Source organism: Chaetodon trifascialis, chromosome 12, assembly GCF_039877785.1.
Source record: "Chaetodon trifascialis isolate fChaTrf1 chromosome 12, fChaTrf1.hap1, whole genome shotgun sequence".
Lineage (NCBI taxonomy): Eukaryota > Metazoa > Chordata > Actinopteri > Chaetodontiformes > Chaetodontidae > Chaetodon > Chaetodon trifascialis.
The window spans coordinates 15,049,129-15,070,361 of record NC_092067.1 but is presented as its reverse complement, the minus strand read 5'-3'; the positions used below and the strand labels follow the sequence as shown (position 1 = coordinate 15,070,361).

Below are 21,233 nucleotides of genomic sequence, written 5' to 3'. Positions count from 1 at the left end.
GAGAGCTAGATGTATCATAATGCACACAAATCCACTTTCATGTCTACTTTTGCCTTTCATTTGGTCACATACAGTGCTATCATGATGTGTGGTGACGCAATGGAGCCTTTCTGCAAGTGCTGGAAGGCACTATTTATAGTGACTTGTTCCATGTATCATGCAATAATATAAACAACAAGACAGTCCATATTTATTCATTCTGCATACTCTAGTGCTCACACTGCACCTGGACACTCCTGCGCTACCTGCTACTTTGCAGGTTAACTCCACCTCCCCAGCCCATTGCATCAGAAGCATTCAGGTTTTATTTCTATAGTATGTGTCCATGATCATTTAGTGGTGTCTATCTCTGGCTTTGTTTGAGTTAGGAAGTCAGAGAAAGTCTATGTCACGTTTAACATCGCATGAGCAGAGCCACGCCACTAACTTCCAAGAAATGGTTAAAACCTTGTTGTCAGAGTACTGATTGAAATGAAATGATGGCATCCATTAGAGGCAGTGGTGCAGTACTGTTGTGCAACATAATTTCTTGTCTATGGTGATAATATATTTTATTACATTGTTAAGATTCTTTGGAGGATGTAGTCATTAAAAGATATATGCTGTAATACTTCAGAAAAGTATTTTTCTTTCACCGTGTCTAGCTGAATTTATCAAGCGTAAACTAATCTGAAAGGACACTGAGTTAGAGAGCCTCAGTCAGTCAACTCACATGGAACAGATTTTAATACGTGAATACAGAGTATGTACATTCGGTTTCTAGGATCTGACATCCACCCAGCTCTGCAGAAACACAGTCCTAAAACCAGCAGATAATACAACTGCCTACTAGAGACCCGGTCTGCAGTGAACCAACTCGACAAACCTCCAAGAACAACCTTGTGAGAAATGCAGCAAAATTAAGAAGTATGAAGGCATCACAACACACATGCCAATAAAAAGCAGAAAAACGAGTTCACACATGCACACATTATTTTATACTACCCCACTGCTTAATGGAAAAAATAGCTTGCTGCTCAGAAATGTAACGGCATAGTGAACCCAAATCCATGCAGCACTGGCAACAAAAGTGTTGACAGCTTAAATACATTGGCATATTGCAAGTAGTTCATCTGTGAGTATCACAGCTCACTGGAGCTGCTTGCCTCAAATAGCTCCACGGCTTCACTCCATTTATACAGAAAAGGTTCCTTTGAAAGATTACACATTGATTTTGCTTTGTTTTGATCTCTCACACAGTTGTTAGTCATTGTTGTTACTGCAAAACAGCAAGAAAGCGAAAGTACAGCATGCAACCTGTTGACATTTTGATCCATGTTGTGCTTTGTGTTAGTTGTTTGTTTATGGTATAATTTGTCTTTTTGTTTGAATCAACAGCACCTTTTTGAACTGATACATGTGTAGTAGAAATAAGTACTTTTAGCACCTCGATCCATCCTTAAGGAGCAGTGAAAGAAATTCCCAGAGAGAGACAAACATTTTTTATCCTGCATTATGCGCCCTGCATGTTGTAGTCAAACCTCTGTTTCACCCACTGCAGAGAACTGCTTTAAATTTGCTGATTTCCAATATGAACAGTGAACTGCCTCAAGGTAACATTATACCACAAATTCTTCTTACAGTAGCAGTCTGACACATTGATTAAAAACGTTACAGTAGCACAGCCTTCTTAAAGTTGCACTGTGTGTTACCTTGGCAGACTCAGACCTTGCTGGATAACTCGTCTTGTTGGCTTTTATAGAAATTCAACAACATTGAAATATATTTCTAGAAATCCCCAGATATGATACCTTGCAGACAAGACGCATCCTGTAGAAAGCAACATCCATGACTAATTTGGCTGCTTGTCAAGCACTGCAAGACCTTGTTTTCCTTCTTCACAAGATGTTGTTTATTATGTGTTGTTGTAGCTGACAGTGAAAATTATAGATTCCTTCATTCAGTTTATTCACCATTTGAGAAGATCATGGCTTTCAGAGAATGGTGCCTCCACACCCTTTGCTCTGTCCTTCAACGCCAGACGTGCAGTGACAGCCATCATAGAAGTGACCCATAATTCATGTCTGCTCCATCATAGCCTTGATTATTCCTGGCATTGGTGCTGCGTCCTGTTTCATCCTGCTCTGAAATGTTGCAAAATGAAACTCAATATGCATTCTGCAACATGAAAGTCCTGTCTGTTCCTCTGCTGGATGCTGTGTTATTTCTAGTGCAAGTAAAAATGCATGGCCTCAAATGTGAATTCGGAGCATAAGAGGTGTCTTTAAGAGAGATTTCTGGCTTTGCGTGGTTTGATATTTTTCCTACATGAAACTTCATTCAGCACAGACCTGCATAAAATCATCTTTAGTCTCTCCTGCAGTCCAGCTTTGACATTTTCACTCTGTATGTTATCTATTTCACGTTCCTGGCTGCAGGTGGTTTTTGTGCAAAAGGAACATTTTAAGATGGTAAAGTGACGACAGTTAGGTGGTCAGAATCAGATGAAGTGAAAATTGAAATGCTGTGAACATCCTGTTTTATATAAAGGAAAACACAAAAGGCAGATAAATTCAAACATGTATTATTTGAAGGATATGTACACATCACGTACACATTATGCTTCAGTTGTGATGGTGAGAGAGGCCTGCAATCAGCTGGCAACCGGTTCAGGGTGTACCCTCTCGCCTATTGACAGCTGGGATAGGCTCCAGCCCCCCCGCAACCCCGAAAAGGGATAGTCAGGTATAGACAATGGATGGATGGATGGATGGATGGATGGATGGATGGATGGATGGATGGATGGATGGATGGATGGATGGATGGATGGATGGTGAGAGAGGCTACTGGCAAGAGAGACAATTGGTCTGAGAGGATGGTTCTGAAAATGGACGGGAGATAAGCAGAAGGACAGCGGGAGAGAAGGGTAAAATAGGAAAAACAGGAGGGTTGACAGGTCTGCAGTTTGGGTATTGCATCCTCACGAAACTAATTTTCAACTGCACCTCTTTAGCATTAGCTTGCTAACAGCTCGCTTGTTTAGCACGCTAATTCGCAAAGTAGAATTGTCCAATAGGGAAAAAAAAAACGCTTCTCGCCTTTTCACCAAATCCAAACACGATCAGAGGAGCTCTGTGGTGGATATTTTGACATTTCTTCAAGAATTAATGGGAAAATGTATTTCATTTTTCACTGTAAACGTTTAAGATCTTCTTGGGGGCTTGATGTAGTCTCCCCATACTGATGTGTTGCACTGGGTGCACGACCAACTATAAGAGGCTACATGAGTTTGTGAGTTACACATAAATACAAGTGCAGAACATGTCGTCTTATAACATGAAGCCATATAACTGTGAGCTATGCAAATAACCAATCTTCTCTGAGGGAGGGAAATGAGGCACAACAGGGTCTTTTGTAGCCCTACCTGCGACAGTCTCATCAGCCTTTACAGGTGTTTTGATGGTCAATCTCACAAAGACACAATCCTCATACTGATGCGTTGCACCTTGTTTCCCCTTCTTGGTTATATGCAAAACCCATGCAAGGAATATTAGAAGAAGCTCAATTCTGTCAGAAACATTACGATGTTTTAATCTAACAGTATGGCTTCTTGTAATAAGAAGACATGTTTTGCACTTTTATTCATGAGTAATTCACAAGCTCATTTAGCCCCTTATAGTCTAACACACATCAAAGCTGCAATAGGCCTCCTGCAGGTTACTGAAGTGTACTTTGCATTTCCGTCTTCATTGGAACCTTGCTATTTCCTACATTCCTCACTGCTTCTGAGAAGAGGCACGGCGAGGAGGAAAAACACCTTCAAATAGGTCAGCAGAGAGACCAATCAGCCGCAGCACCATCTGTCCCTCTAATGACTACCTGGTTGCTCTGTGATGTGACACGGTTGGCTGGAGAGGCTCCATAGCAAACATCCCCTCATTATGTCTCTGCATTTCTACCCAACTCTGCACAACTGATGACACACGATCAGGCTGGTGTCTTGTCCAAACACGCAAAAATATAAGGAGGTGATGATTTTATTTCAGTATGTACACTGTAAAAAGTGAAGAGCGTCTTCCTTTGTTCTCAATGTGCTTGTTAAAACCGGAATACCTCCCTATGCTGTAGTCCCACAACCCTCATCTAAATTTGGAGGAGCTGAGTCATGATCTACGCCAGGATTTTTAAAATCCTGTGACCGACTCACAATATAAGCATATAAACTGGGTAGAAATAAGATTCCCTTAAACTAATCTTTATAGTTAAGTTGAAATAAGCATAACTCTCTTACACTAAGTTTGCAGGCAGCACAAAGAGCTTATGTAGATAACTTTCAAAGTAAAAAATAAAGTATTCTCCATGGAGAATGTCTTTTGGGTTCTAAGGCTGCTGCTTTCAGTCACCCTTTTGATATCTTAATTTCATATATCCAGTCAGCTCCAGAGATGCAGACGGGAAGCAGATCCCTGTCAAACTGTCTGGTACTGTACCACTACCACGCCTTGCGATAGAGGACACAAACACATTCTCAGGACTGTCAGCAGCCACCAGACCAGCACTAGCAGGAAGATAACTATGCTGGTTACAGAGTCGCTGCGGGTGACATAAAGAATTAAATGTAAAGTTTGATTGTTTAAATGAGAAGCAGTTAACTGTGTAGTCTACAGTCTGAGTTATGTATTGTTAAATCAGAATATCAGACATCATTTAGACTTGCCCCTGTGTTGTTTACCTCAGCTGCATGACTGACAGCGTGTGACTGACTGGCTTCCGCACACATTAATCATGTCAGTGCTGACACGGCAGACAGTGGGTGGTTAGCGGTGACTCTCAGTCTTTTCACGCTAATTTTAGTCATTTTAATGATGAGCTTGTAAATGGTGCTTCTTTTGTTTCCACAGCAGAAAAGTAAGAGTGAATAAGTGTGCTGTTGATGGAGGATATGCCAGGGCTTAGCTGAACCTGAAGAGAGCCTGTGTGCCAGGGCCGATGCCCGGCTAGCCCCCACCCAATTTATCCCCTGGCTGTGCGTTAATGCCAGAAATCCAGAGCGCTCTCTGTAACATTGAACACATCACTCAAAGCTGTGCTTGCTTGACATTTGAGAACCGATTCTTATATGCAGTTGGCATTTTGGGTAAGATAATCTTCTGCATAATAACGTCTAGCTGGAAGCTGTGAAAATCCTCGTCTGTGTCATTATTTTCATTACCTTCGACATGGAGTAAATACCTAATCTTAATCAAAGGGTGTCAGTCATGTTTAGGATATATAACGTAGGCTTACAAAACATCTTCATTTGAGCCCTGCTCTCTACTCTGCTGTATGTCGCAGATTGGCATTATGCTAGATTTTTCTTATTGTGTACTTGTGCGTGTCTTGGGGACTGTTTTCAGTTGCAGATTAATACACATTTTGTGCTCTAGTGAGTATTTAAGCCAGCAGGATGGTATAGGTGGGATTGAATCAATAATGAAATAAACGACTATGTCCATGTTCATAGTAACAATGGAACATGTCACCCAGTGTAGCAGTGTGGCTTACTGATGTGTTTTTAATAGTTTTTGGATGAAAATGGAGCTCAATGGCACAGAGGAATAAGTTAAATCAGCCTTTAGCTGCACAGAGGACAAAACATCGTTAGGAATTAAGTGTTGTATGTGAGGTGGGTATAGAAGAAAGAATACTGCTGCCTTATTGTTTGTCAAATCCTAAATATGCAGCATTTATGCAGTCGACAGTAAAGACAATAGATGGCTGAATGGCTTGCAGTGACATTCAAATTGCCTTAAGGCTTCCTTCTCTAATATAATACAAGTACTTTCAGATTCACTATGGTAACACTGTCCCTTGGTAACAAAGCAATCAGTGTTTAGGATGTAAAAGAAATTCTCAGATCATCTTAAAGCCGTCTAGTGTTTTTACTGAAAAGAGCCAGAGCTTATAGACTCACATATTAATTCCTGTGGTGTTCTCGCATAGCTGAAAGTTGGAGAAAGATGGAGCTCAAAGCCATAAATCTGATGAATCTCATGAATCTCATCATAGCATTCCCTCTAGCAGCACCTGAAACACTTATGACCAGTTATTTCATGGAGTGAATTTTCAAAATTAAAAAAATTTGAGTCAGCAAAACCTTGATCATAATGGTATCTGGTGGGTTTAAATAAAGAACATGGATTTCTCTGCACATATCAACATCTATTTTTGACAACATGTAAAGAAAAGGTTTGTAGTTTAAAGATCATGCATTAAAAGAGGATATGGAATCCGTATTACTTACTTCTTCTGTTTGAAAGTCAGTCATTGGTTTTAAGAGGCATCAGAGGGTTGCAGTTTGACTGCTGTTCAGTGCAATGTCGCCTCCTGTTTCATTTAGTGTCCTGGCCTCAATAATGAGGGTCCTTCACATCGAATTACTTTGGACAAGATACAGAAATGGACAGGTCAGGACACGACCCAGAGAACACAGGAGAAAACAAGACACAGCAGAATCAGCACTATCTAACATTTGTGCTCAGAAATCACGTTGTTCAAGCAGGGTTTTGCCTGTTTGTTGATTTTTTTCTGCTGGAGACATTTAAGTTTAGCGCAAAGTGTCTCCCTGGAGTGTTTTTTGCTGCTGGGAATCATTTGTCGGACAGCATGTAGACCCATACCTCTGGTCCAAACAGAAAATCAGCTCCACGGGGAACTTCAAGTGGAAAATCAGGCCTGTCACTCATTTCTGGGAGGAAAGCCTCAAGAGTTCATGGACAATTATGACAAGTTTCAGGCAAAACGGTGAAAGAGACGTGCGAAAGCAAAACTCAGAAACCAAATTTGTGCAAATTTCATTTGTATGGAGCAGGCTGTGACAAATGAAATAGCAGGTGTCTCACTGATTGACATCTGGTCCACCAGGAACCAACAGTCTTCTTCCTTCCACTGTTATTTATCAGTAACCTAACCTTGTTTCCCTGTTGCTTGCTGCAAAGCCACTGAAATACAAGATATCAATTCATTATAGACATAGAAATATATAAATAGTAATAAAATGAGAGGTCAGTCTTTTTATCTGCAGTTTAGTTACAAATGAAAGAACTGCTAGAGGCTTATAAATTATTGACTTATTCAGACTTTCAACTACATTACTCATATGTCATTTTTCTACCGGTAAACAAATCAGAAACTATTAGTACAATCAAATCCACAGTCACATTATTTACTATTATTGTCTTTATTTCATTTATTTATTGCTCATTATTGTGTCTGTACTATCTGGCTACAGATTCATTTCACGTTATTGGCCATCACAATGTTAAATTAGTAGCCTGTGAACAGACATTCATCCACTTGCTGTTTTCAGTTGTACACAATGAAAAACATTAGTTCATTAGTTCACAGAGCAGTTGATCTGATTGATGAAGAGCCGTGGACCCCATTGATGTTCAATTTCAGGAGGCTTTCTATTAAAATAAATGGAAGCATGTTAATTAAATGTAGCAGTATAATATATAAGGTACTGCTACTGAATCAGTAAAGTGTCATGGAATACAAGTGTACAAATACTCAAGAGTAAAGGTCCTGCATTCAAAATCTTACTGAAGTAAAAGTACTGAAGTCTTAGCATCAAAATATACTTAAGGTACCAAAAGAAGAACTACTCATCACACAGAGAATGGATTGATTGGAGAATGGATTGAAATTATTGATACATTAAAGTGTAAGCATCACTAATGTTGCAGCTGGTAAAGGTAGAGCTAATTTAATTAACTTTACATACTGCCAGATAGTTTAATAGTTTAATCCATTATAATTTATCAAAATCTATTAATTGATTTATATGTTGCACTAAGAATCTGAAAGTTACTAATGTTGTTAATGAGTACATTAGTAGTAGTACGTAGTAGAGTTATAAAGTAGCATAACATGGAAATACTCCAGTGATTGAATTTAGTTGCTGTACATTCCACCACTGTCAGACTATTGCTGTGTGATGCTGGTAATGAAAAGGAAGGTAGTGTTTTATTTTCCTCAGCAACAGTATCCAGTGCATCTGTGGCATTAAATATCCATTGAGGCAGCTATGCTTAAAAAAGACACATCCTCGGGATGTTTTACAGGCTTCAAACCGAGTAGCTCTCTGCAAGTCACCATTGTTTACACTAAGTGTCCAAAGTAGCTCATTAGAAATTGAGTTGGTGGTTGATGGTTTAAAACTTTTTTTTTTTTTCACTACTTCATGTCCTTTTCTGGCATCAAGGTGAGCATTTTTATTCTGTGTGCATCCTGTGTGTGGAGAAGGATCAAAGGATGGTGGACACTGGCAGCATCTGCTCAGGGAGAAAGAATGCTGGCATCATCCCAGCAGGACGCCAGCTCTCAGCTTGTCTGCAGTTCTGCTTTGAAAACCTTCAGCTCAGGCTGCCTCATTGCTAATATTTTTCAGCAATACCTGATGGCAGAAAGGTTGCAAGCAGTCCCTGCGGCAACCACTGAGTCAGGATCTTTGACTCCGCTCTTTATCCCTCCTCTAGTTCCACTGTCACCGTTATTACTCCTCTGGCATCGACTGCCTGTCTGCCTGTCATCTGAAACCTGGAAATGAATCTTATTGTTTCAGACACAGCTAATGATTTATTTACCAGCCTCTGCTGTGCACAGGCTTAAAATTAGCAACAACCGTTTAACCAGCAAGTCTCTGAAGGTGGTATCCCTTCAAAATCTCTGTGTTCTCGCTTGTTAATAAGTACAGGAGGTGAGGTTTCCTGAGGACAGTATGAGGCTATATCATGATAATGAACAATTAAATACGCTGGAACAGGAAATAAACTCTTTCAGATTGTAACACAACAAACTGTCCAGCACAGTGACAATTGTGGACGAATATTGCAACCAAATTACATTTATATACTTTTAATTTGTTTTGCTGCACATGCACAACAGCTCCAGAATTAATTCATAAGTCAGGGACATTTTTAAAAAAATGTATTCATAAATTATAATAACCAAATAATGAATTTAGTAAACATCAACTTTTTTTTCAAAATGTCTTCCAGAGGAGCAGCTAAAAGCAGGCACATTGTTCTTCTTGATAAATGTGGTTTTTCCCTATGAGATTCTGTTATCTGCCTCCTCTTTATGCAGCCTTCTGCACACAATTCATAGTGGAGTAGTCAGGATGAATGACATCCAAAACACAGAACTTAGACAGTAGAGATTTTTGCATCTGTGGTCAGAGTCAGGCATCTGTGGATTTGTCAGACACATCCTGTCTCAAGCTTCAAGACCACTGTCTTTCCCTAACATTAAAGGCTGTGATTTCCTAAACATAACCATACAAACCTTTAATCAAACTTTAGTATCTATGTGCAGATATTGTATTGGAAGATGAGATATTGTCAGAAAAACAAAGGAAATATGTTGTCACTGAACATTTTGGATATATATATGAATCTTGTGCCTTGGCAGTTACATTAATTCAAATCTTTGCCATTATGATGATAAAATGACACATTTCTTTCAAAGCATATTCGCTGTTGCAAATTACTCGTTTGTTGATGTGATCTAGGAGATTTGGTTGCTTCTTGAATTGTTAACTGAGCAGTGGCTAAGCCTGACTCTGGTTGCCGTTGCTGCACCTGTCACATATTCGGCCTACAGTGATTACCATCAAAAGATATTTTTGAAATACAGTAATGGGTACTTGATTTCACAGAGGAAAACAAAAGCAGATTTCTCATTACAAATCAGCAGCCATTGATTTTGCCATATGAAATGGCTGGTAAATTCCAGCAGTAGCTAGCTAGCCAATTAAGCTAACATTAGCTCAATGAGTACCTGGAAATATGGTGTCTTGTCAACTTTTTAATGTTTCCAGCTAGCTCATTTTAAACTTTAAATCTTAAACATAACCTTAAAGTCTAAAATATCCACTTGATGACTACTTTTAGATATTGTGCTAAAACACTGATACGACAGCTACAACTACAGGTCCCATTCTATAAGTCTTTGTCCTTAAAAGCTGATGATTCATGTAGAAGACACATAAATGTTAATAAAGAGGAGCATTATTATTGTTTTACAGTGTGGAGTCAGTCAGTCCTAGTAATACAATCATGTTAAGAAGAAATGTAAGATTAGACTTAGATTTTATTCTACATGATTTGTTCCTTGGCTAGGTTGCTACAGTAGATAGTAGTCTAAGCAAGTTAGCCGGACATGCTAACAATTGCATCCTACATTAGAGCAAACAAATACTGTTAATCTATTTCTTACATTCTTGCACTTGTGTTTTTGGTTTTGGAAAGATATCACCCTTCAAATCTTTAAATTTCAAAAAAATCTAAAGCTTGACAGGCCTGCTGTGCCGGTTGCTAAGCTATGGACAATAGATGCTCAATGTATTCTAGCTACACTTTACCGCAACCTCAGGCATGAGAAAATCAAATCATTAAGTTAAATTAACCATGTACTGCCCTACTGCACTACTGTATATGAATAGAAACTGTTATTTCCTTTTGATTTAAAGCATAACGTGTTTTTGTGTGTCATGAAACCTGAACAACCAATCAACAACAATGCCTGAGTAGATCTGTTTTGAATTCAGAATTCAGAGCATTCACATGAAAAAAACAGTTGTTCTTGCCGCAATGAGCTGATAAAGCCAACCCAGCATTTTAATGGATTTATGTGTACAGAAGAAAGCAGTCTCTGATCCATCCATGCATATATGTGTTTTAGAGATACATTCAGTTAGAGTATCAACATGAACTGAATTTTTTAATTTTCCTCAAGATGTGACAGTACTGGAGGGATTTCAGCTCCCCCAATGGAATAACTGTGATGCCAGTTTTATGTTTTTCAATCTATCAACAGTTTCATTCAACTTAATGTAGCTTCACTCATTTAATTGCCAGTATAGATTTTCCTCCAGTGTTTAGCTTGCTATTATAGCAGAACACATTTACATAAAGCCCTAAGCATAAAATATGTAAATGACAATATTCCCCTAATGTTTCAGCCAGGGAGCAATAAGAAAGAAAGGAGTCTGTGGAAAATAGAGAATCTAATTCTTTTGTTTGGCCGGTTTCAAATCACATCTCATCTCCCACTGCAGGGTTGTCAACTGTCCCATAAAATATGGAATCGTCCCCTAATTGGAAACTGAAAGACATATGCCATGTTGAACTCATACAGCACATGCAATGTTCTGTATTATTGAGAATCAATTCAGTGCAAATCCATTGGGCAGAAATGTTACAGGTCAGACTATTAATTTATAAGAGTGCTTTTCATTACAAAATCTTTGTCTACTAGTCATGTCCAGCAGGCTGAGGGCCAGTTACGTGAATAGCTGTTGCTTCAGTAGACATTTAAGGAATGCCATTAAGAAATAAAGACAGACTTGGAAAAAAAAAGCATGTTTGTGCTTATTAGCTGAGATTCATTCAAATAATTTATTCAATGTTGAACACTTTGGGTCACCATAGCAACTTGAAGAAACAGACTTAGAGGAGCAAAGGACAGAAAAAATAAATAATGATATTTATGTCACTACATACATGGATTATCTAGCAGGGCCGTGGTATCTAGAAGTGTGTTTTCTAAGTTGATATAGTGAAGCCATCTGTGTTTCAGATCCTGGAGTACACAGTAACAGTCTTTCTGGAATATTGTTTTATAGAGACAGGGTGATGAAAAAGTTTTACAGGCTCATTCTTGTTTAAGGGAGTGGTGCTATAGTTGAAAAATTGTCCCTTCAACTTAGCGTTTTTGTTTGATTTGTGTTTCATAATAGAGTGCCAGAAAGAAATGCCTCATAAAATGAAGAGAGGTTCAAGTAAATGTTGTGAAAACCACCCTTTAATGGCATTGAAAATGTGCGCACTGTCACTCTCCTTTCTTTTCCAAGGTCGATGAAATCTCGGCTATAAGCTTACAACTGTGGGCTTTCAGGAACATAATGCTGCCAGCGAGGTTTGAGACTCCACCGCTTGCTGTGCCACAATTTTCATATCATTTTTCACACATCTCTGCTCCATCAGGCGGTCCTGTCATCAGTATTTCATATATCATTCAATTATTTGTTACTGTGAAATTGTGTACTGTAGAAACTGTAGAAGTTATACAGAGGCTTAATCCATGCTAGGGTTGTAGTCCACCTTTAGAATTAAAAGTCTGGGCAGAGTGAACAAAAGGAGGAATCCAACCTTCATAATGTCATTCAGATAATACTGAACACTAAATATAAAACAGCAGGGGTGCTTGTATTAAAACAGCGCGACGCAGATACACTGTGAGTAAGATATTAAAATGCAAAGCATGTGTTATTAAAATTAATCTTATTATCGCCAAAGTTCTGCGAATAGTGAGCTGTGTGATTAAAAGTATAACCAGCAATATTCAAAGAGTGTCAAATGAAAGCCATGGTAATCAATTTAAATTTTGGGCACAGGCCCTCCTCAATACTCCAGTTTCGTATGAACCAGTTAATTCAATCTGGCAATCTATTAGCTCAGAGATGTTGTTATTGGAAAAACACTTTAGAGACCTGTCTATAGACGGTCAGGGGGCCATGAATCAAAGCGTTTTTGTCGTGTGCAGAGGAGAGTGTAATAGCCCTTCTCAGAAACCAGTCCACCAAACAGTCGACCCAGAGGCTTGGAGAAAGAAGCGTCATGCCTTGATGAATGGCTGTCTTTGCACTGTGCTCCCCATACAAGTTTACCTCTTGCTACATAATAAATCATGATAAATTAGATCTCTGTTTGGTAGCATGGGCTAATCATTTCCTTGTTTCATTCCCCTCTCTGTTGTGTTCTTGAGGACATTTCATGTCCTGAAGGTCCAGTGTTTACTGCGACCACGTTCTTCCCTGTGTAGATGGTTTTATGTTTTCCTAACCTTTCTGCCAGTCACCGGCCCAATCTGGTCACACAGAGTGGCAGAGAGGATGACTGACTCTCTGTGTGACATCTAGTATTATGGAGACTGATTGGAATAATAGCTCTGCGAAGCTCTGGCAGCCTGCCTGTGGGCTCTTCTCCATGCTCCAGAAATCTAAACACAAGCCACATCCACACGTGCAGACAAGGAGAGACTGAACCTGAAAGGCCTCTGTAACAAATCACTTAGTTTCTTATCTTACCACCAAGAGTGGCGTTAAATGCCTCTAAAAGTTCCTATCTCAGAGTTTCCTCTTAAGAGCTGCTGAAACCAGCTTTTGCTGAGGGACTGAGGGACTCCTCAGCTAAGAGGCAGCTTACCTGCATCCAAAATATGCTTTTAAAAGTTCATTATCATTTTATAGCTGCATAAGACTGAAGCAGCAAGGTCCATTACATGCAGCAGCTGACTGACTGTGAGCAGGTTAATTCTCTAACTTCTCACAGACTAATAAAAAAGTTTTAACACTAAAATGTTTTGTGATGTACAATTAGACCAACACGCCAGCTGTGCAAGACTGTACGTAGGCGCAACGCTACATGCTAACGTTAGTATGCTAACATGCTCACAGTGGCAATGCTACGTGCTGATAAAGCAGATTTATTGTAGACTGTGTTCACCGCCTTAGTTTAGCAAGTTATTATGCTAATTAGCAATAAAAAAAATAGCTTAGACTGATGGGAATGTGATTAGTTTGGCAGGTTTTTAGTCATAAATCAAAGTATTGGAAAAAGTGAAAATTTGACCTTTGAGCCTTAGATCACCAAAGTTAAAACACCTGGGATGCATGAATCTTTTTACCACATTTAATGTCAATTGATCCGACTGAAATCACTGAAATGTGAACTTTACGGTGGTGCTAGAAGGACAGATAGGACCACCAAAGTCAGTGGGATTCATTGCCTCGCCGCCATGAATGACTGCATGAGATTTTACGGTAATCCATCATAATTGTTGTAAAAACATGTCAGCCTGAACCAAAGTGGTGGACAAAGCAAGTGGCCCTGCCATCTATAGAACTAAAAACTCAGCAGCAGTGTTGCCAGATTGGTTTGATGTTTTTCAACCCAATAATTGCCCAGAATCCACCCAAAATGATTAAAAAAAAAACACCCATATGTGATCTGTAATGAACAATACAAATGGAAACAGTATTGTGGTTCGTCACAATTTTTCAATGACATGATCACAAAAGAATAATTAAAATGTTCACAAGTGTGCTAGGAGTCTACGTTGTACAATGCAAGTATAAAACAACTTACCATTTCTGCCTGCTGCCTTAAAAATGAAGAAAAACTAAAGAGAAAGCTCAAACAAAAGAAAATGATTGTGAACTGCAACAGGAGTTGACAGTCTGCCAGCTTAAAGTGTACACCCCCACACACACACACACACACACCCCAACACTCCCCTCCCACACACACACACACACACACACACACACACACAAAGAGGGAAAGAGACAAGGAGAGAGAAGAAGGAAGAAAGAGAAGTACACGCAATCCCATGCTATCAAAAAGCCAAACAAATAATGATGTAATGTTTCAAGCACAGAGGTTTGTGTTATAATGGAAATCCAGATTGGCAGAAACACTGCAGCTCCTGTGGGTTTGTAGGAGAAGCTGCATGTAGGTGGCAGTGATGATAACTTATCTCTCCTCTCAGCATGAATAAAAATTATGTCATTTCAAAGTTGCGTGAAGTGAATGGATGTGTTTCCATAACTAAGGAATACAATATCTGAATATTGTTTTAGTCATTTTAATGTATTTAGCCTAACTCATGGCAAACCAGCCCAAAGCTTGTCCACCTACCAAACCCATTTTACCCCACACAGTGCATCCCAGAACCGCCCAATCTGGCAACACTGTTCAGCAGGCATCAATTTAGCACTGACAAGCCCCTTATTTTTGGAAGCATCTCTTCACTCGGTCAGATAGGATCTACTCTTAGCCATAGGGTGATTTGTGAATATGATAAACAGCACCAACGTGAAGTAGTTCTCTGCCACAATGCTGATAGCAAATACCACTGGTGCACTTAGCATCGATAAATCCATTACTCTCTTTTTCTGTTAAATAAGCATTGAATTGAATTTTCATAGAAAACCTTAATGTTGCCATGTAACCTGTTTCTTTAGAAATGGTTGTTCAGTAAAGTGGCAGCAGAGCAGAAGGCATAATGATGCTGGGTCTCTTAGGTGATTGCTACATGGATGATACATCCATAACCAGGATCTCTCTCCCTCCTATAGCCCATCTCCCACGTACATCTCACTCATATTTCACTGTCTTAAGACTGATGGGCTGTATGCTGCCACCCAATTCCACAGCAAATAAACCCATTTATATCCCTCTGTCTCACCCGCACCATAAACCACACACAAAAGTCTGACATTGAGTCTAAAGTGATGCACTGAATGATACACAATCATCATGATCGTTATAATCACGCAGACTAGTGGCTCATCATCTGGTTTGATTGGGTGACAGTAAGAATACGTGACTGTGCCGAGCTGCCACTCAGCCATTTGTTTTAGCCACCGGTTGTTGGCACACACGTTCTGTCATTCGTCTCACTTCAGTCATAGAGCATCTTCAAATCATTCTGGACTAATTAATGACAGACATTCACAGGCAGTAAAACGTATTTTCTCCTGCATCACTCTGAATCATGCACAGATTGAGGGGTCCATTTAATCTGGCGGTGTGTATGCACACAAGAGCCCAAGACCATCTTAGACATGTTTGTTCTGAAAAGCCGCTGGAGGTTGTGTTTTACAGACTGGCAGCTGAATGAGCTGTCACATAAACACTGCCACAGCTCTGTCTCATAAATGTTTTGCTTCAGTTTTGAAAGTGGGATTTCAAAGTGACAATGAGGGACACAGTGACTGCTTGCTAGCAGCTGGCCTTGTTTATTGTGTATTTTGAATGTTTAAATGTACATCCAGTATGTGCCTTGTGTTGTTTTTTGTAGATTTCTGTTTTCGCTGCGTTATTAACCTCAGAGCAAACACTCACTGCTTCATCCACCCCCGTTATTCTGTCTTCACTCTACCTGACCCTCTCCCCTCCTCTGGTATTAGAAAATATTGGCGTCTCTGTTTTCTCGCGTCTGAGTAAACTGCTGTTAAAGGGAACAATTGTTTGCTTCTCTAAATCCTCTGAGATCTGACAGTAATTTCACAAGAGGAGGAGAAGTGATATTGTGAGCAAATACTCTCAACATCTGAGTTTTGCTGAAAGACTCTAGAGAAGAGGGTTCAGTACAAAATAAACTGAGAAGTAACAGAATTTGTAAGACTGATAATCTACTGCTCTAACATGTATTCTCAAACCAACACCAAATAACAGTATAGATGTAGACAGTGCAAGAAAAGAAGGTATATTTCTCATAGTACATGGGCATAAAAGTGCAGCACTAATCAATGTGAGTGGTTACCTTCTACAAAGAGGAAGGCATTGTTTTCAAAGCATGTAGTGTCCTTTGTTACCTGTGTGTACAATATCAGTATAGACTGCAGGTAATTGCGGTCCTTCAAACCATGTCATCATGGTTACATTTGTATGCTCAGACCAGGTTCTGCTGCCCTCCAGCTTTGCAGATGGAAATAGAGATGGAATTGTGCTGCATGATGGCCTTTCCTCCTGTGAAGCACATCGTCTGATCGGCCTTCGCCGAATGAAAAGAAAAGTCACAGCTGGCTTCAAAGGCCAGAATGCATGATCAACATGCTACCATATACTGTAGCTCCTCAGCCACCTGCGCAAGGGCACAAACAAGCCATTTCGGTGTCCACGCTGCATAATGACTACTGAAAAAATAGGCATGCCAAAATCCTGTCAGCTCAGTAGCAGGCAGACAGTATAGCAGTGCAGCATTGAACAAACTGGGAGAAAAAAGTCACCCCAGGGGAAAGGCTTATCATGGCACGGTGTTCCCTTTGTGCCACCATATCACACTGTCATGCAGAATGCTGCCAACCCCACAGCTCTTTTGAGCCACCGAACAACACAGCTTGTAAGGCTTTTTTTTTTTTTCTTTTGGTTGGAGTTTAAAAGGGCGTTTGTCTTCTCTTGTGAAATGTCAACCTGTGCACCAGGCTCACGTATTGAATGTTGAAAATGTCGTCACATCTTATGTTAAGTTCTGATGCAAGTTAGATCTATAACTCATTTTCATACAAGTATGAGTGTGGAATTCAGTTGATAATGATTAAGTATTTGAAAAGTGATGTTATTGGTGGTTTCACCTGATGTTAATGTAAAAGAAAACCAAAAAAGCTCCATAAACCTACTGTACGCTACCTGCTCAGCACCCAATGGAAGACAGGTAGAGCTGGAGACTAGCTGGTGAACATAGTGGAGCATTTATCAGCTAAAAAGACAGATATTTCCCTCAGGAGTAGAGACCAAAAACAGAGCTAAAAGACAGCAAATATTGGATTTTACCACAAATACGACTCCAAATGAACAATAGTTGTAGTCTGTATCTACTGGATATGTAAATAAGCGACTGAGAAGACATGTCCATCAGTTATTACAAATACAGTACATACTTTTAGGTATTTGACTCTTTCCTTTTCATTCCTGTTTATACTTGTGTTCTACTTCAAATCAAAGGGAAATAGTGTGGTTTTCTTTTCTTCATAAACACTTATTTGACAGATGTAATTAGTGCTTACTTAATTGAGATTTTTCATGCAGAACATATGATGAAAACATGAACCACTGTTATTATTAAATGAACTCTATCTCTACCTACTACAACAGTGAAATACTATTTACACCTGAATGTATGAGTTATAATAATCTAATGATAAACTCACAGGGTCCAGTTTGGCAACACTTCTGTACCTTTTGCAACATTGAACGCAGAACTTACTCGACCAATGAACAAAATGAAATTGCCATGAAAATACGTTGCAGTTTGAGCACTTTCTAACACTCTAATGTCGGCAAAATGTCATTGTGTGTGACTGTGCTTCCCTTGCCCTTTACCAAAATCTGCTTCATTATTACGTGTTCATAACCATCAAGTACTCTGTGTTGTTTGTAATGGAATGTGAGAACAAAATGAAATTGAAAATCAGCATCGTAGTCATATTATCACAGGGTGAATTTGGCCCAGCTGTGACACAGTATGCAGAAAATCCACACATCACAAACTGTGCTGTCACTGAATACTGACTGAACTTCAACAATGAATAATATTAATGTGTCTGATGATGCTTCACTTTTGATCGACGACAGCGCAATCTTTCCCACGTGTGTTACAACCGCTTCTGTAATTGATTAAATATTGCTTTCCTTCTCTTTGTTCTTCTAATAAGATTGACTCCAAGGTAGCTAATTAATTTTCAGAATTTTGTTGTGGTGATTTCTAACTCCAGCACCCAAATGAAGAGATTGGTATATCAAGTTTCTCTGCAGCCTTTCTACAAATAAATGAGGCTATTTAATGTATAAATATAGCATGAGGCTCAACAGCATTTCCTTATTTGTTTGACTTGCAGCATTTGCTGATCTCAAAGTGATACGGAGTGTCTGTTATTCATATTTGAGTGGCCACTGCTGAGCTTATTGGATTTAAAAAAGAAAACTGCTGTGGTCTCTCTCATGATTTATTCAAAAACTTATTTTTAGGGCCTGTCTGATACATGTATTTTTTTACATTAATGTACCATTTCTCTCTGTCTCTTTCAGATGTAAATGGAGAAGCAGAAGTGTCACCAAGAGAAATTGGACGTCCATATGATTTTAAAGTGCTCCGCATTAAAACGCAAACAGCATCACTTCCCTCTAAAGTAATCCATTACTGACAATTAATGTCAAACTGCACGCTGGAGCAGCTTCATGCTGCCTCGCTGGGTGAAGCATTGCTAATGGAAAGAAAGCCTTATAAGATCCAGCTCATCAGAATACACCTAAATGCAGCATAATGCCTTCAAAAGTGTCATGTTTATACCTGTTGACAGTGGTCTGCTGGGCGAGCGCTCTGTGGTACTTGAGTATATCTCGCCCAACATCCTCTTATGTCGGCCACATGTCTGTGCCTATACGTAAGACTGTGAAATCCCCCAAAAACATCACCTTCACCAACATCCGCACCCGCCCCCTTAACCCACATGCCTTTGAATTCGTCATTAATGAGCCCAAGAAGTGCGAAAGCGTCACTCCCTTCCTGGTCATCCTCATTAGCACCACACACAAGGAGTTTGACGCGCGGCAGGCCATCCGGGAAACCTGGGGGGATGAGAGCACCTTCAGCGACATCCGCATCCTCACCATCTTTCTGCTGGGCAGGAACACGGACGCCGTCCTGAACCAGATGGTGGAGCAGGAGAGCCAGATCTTCCACGACATCGTAGTGGAGAACTTTATTGATTCCTACCACAACCTCACCCTCAAGACCTTGATGGGCATGCGCTGGGTGGCTACCTTCTGCCCCAAAGCACAGTATGTCATGAAGACAGACAGCGACATCTTTGTCAACATGGACAATCTGATCTACAAGCTCCTGAAGCCCACCACCAAGCCAAGGAGGAGATACTTCACTGGCTATGTTATAAACGGTGGTCCCATAAGGGATATGCGCAGTAAGTGGTACATGTCCCGGGACTTGTATCCTGACAGTAAATACCCACCTTTCTGCTCGGGCACCGGCTACGTGTTCTCAGCAGACGTGGCTGAGCTCATCTACAAGACTTCATTACATACAAGACTGCTGCACCTGGAGGATGTGTATGTGGGACTGTGTTTGCGTAAGCTGGGTATACACCCATATCAGAACAGTGGTTTTAATCACTGGAAAATGGCCTACAGTCTGTGCAGGTACAGACGGGTTATCACTGTGCACCAGATCTCCCCGGAGGAGATGCACCGCATTTGGAACGACATGTCAAGCAAGAAGCACCTGAGATGTTAGGGGACATGAGGAGCACTGAACATCAACTTAAGTGTTTTTCTCTTTTTTGCCTTTTTCCTCCTTTTCAAAATTCATCACACCAAGTAATGTAAAAACATGGAGGGCTGCTGCAAGTATACATTTCATGACAGATGTTTTCATTAATACCCTTCTATGTCTATTTCTGCTGATTACACCTCACGATTGTTAATGAATGCATGAGGCTTGTAAAGCGCGTATTCTCATGCATAATTAAAATGTGGTGTTGTTACTCAAAGTAATTTAGTTCATGTATTCCTGGTCCAATTAAAGCAGACTATTTTTTATAAGCATTAAATCAATCAGCATTAAGCATTAAATAGTGTGGCCTAATGGGTAGAGGCTGTCTTTCAACCAGATGATGTTAGTTCAAGCCCTCACACTGACAACTTTCTGCCCTGTTAAAGTGTCCTTGAGCAAGACACTGAATCTCTACCAGCTGCATGGCTGCTGACTCAGCACCCTGATCGTCCTGCAGGAGTGCAAGCCAAAAGAATTTCTGTGCAGGAATCTATAAAGGATTCAATTACTATTTTACTTCTAGAATATTATGCATTTTAAAGGTATTATTTACACCTGAAAGAGTTCCAGAACAATGACAATGCAAGTATTAGTCTCATCTGACAACAAACCAGGTCGTCTTTTGAGGTGAAACTGCATCTAGACTCATGCTGCTGTCCCCTTTTTTCATCTTCGTCATGAACACCATCGGATATAAAGCTTAAGTATCCAATCAGTCTCCAGGCAGACAAAGATTGGCATTTTTTTCTTTCACATTGGTATTAATGAAACCTTTTAGCTGAATTCACTTGATGCTTTTTCTTTTTTTGAGGAATCTGATGTTTTTGTTTACATATTGTCACAATTTCACTGCCTCTTCTCTCTGAATAAGTCAGACGCAGTGCATATTTTATTTTTTTAGATGCATTTTTCCCCCTCTTCATTTTTTTTATATAATTGTGTTTTTCAGCTACCAGCTCCTCACTACTCCCGCTGCTGCTCTTGGTTATGTATGCTGTATGTCAGCAGTTCATCAACTCCTCCGCACATCAACAGAAAAACAGTATCATGTTGTGCAAGTATGAGTTCAGCTGTACCTAAGACCATTATAGACTGGTTGTATTATCATGTGTATCTGGCATATCAGTGATTACTGACGCACTGCTACTGACATCATGGAAAGTTTTGGTTTTTCATAAAACGTGGCTTTCATTGTCAAATTTCCTTTTTTCTTTTTCAAAGTTTTTGTAGTATTATAAGCTAATGTGACATTTACTGTGAAAGCATCTATCCCGCAAGGGGTTGTTGTCATATATTGTCTGTTTTTTATATTAAAAAACAAACACTTGAATAATTAAAGTAATATTACTGCTTTT

General features: G+C 39.7%; 1 protein-coding gene across 2 annotated transcripts in view; it reads left to right on the top strand.

The window, feature by feature from the left end:
• Window positions 1-21,233, top strand: part of b3galt1b (UDP-Gal:betaGlcNAc beta 1,3-galactosyltransferase, polypeptide 1b) — a 48,316-nt gene extending 27,083 nt beyond the window's left edge. For both annotated transcript variants that reach the window (XM_070975950.1, XM_070975952.1), the window contains one exon: window positions 18,618-21,233. In XM_070975950.1, coding sequence (XP_070832051.1) covers window positions 18,853-19,839 — 987 coding nt within the window. In that variant the 5' untranslated portion in view covers window positions 18,618-18,852 and the 3' untranslated portion in view covers window positions 19,840-21,233. The remainder of the gene's footprint in view (window positions 1-18,617) is intronic.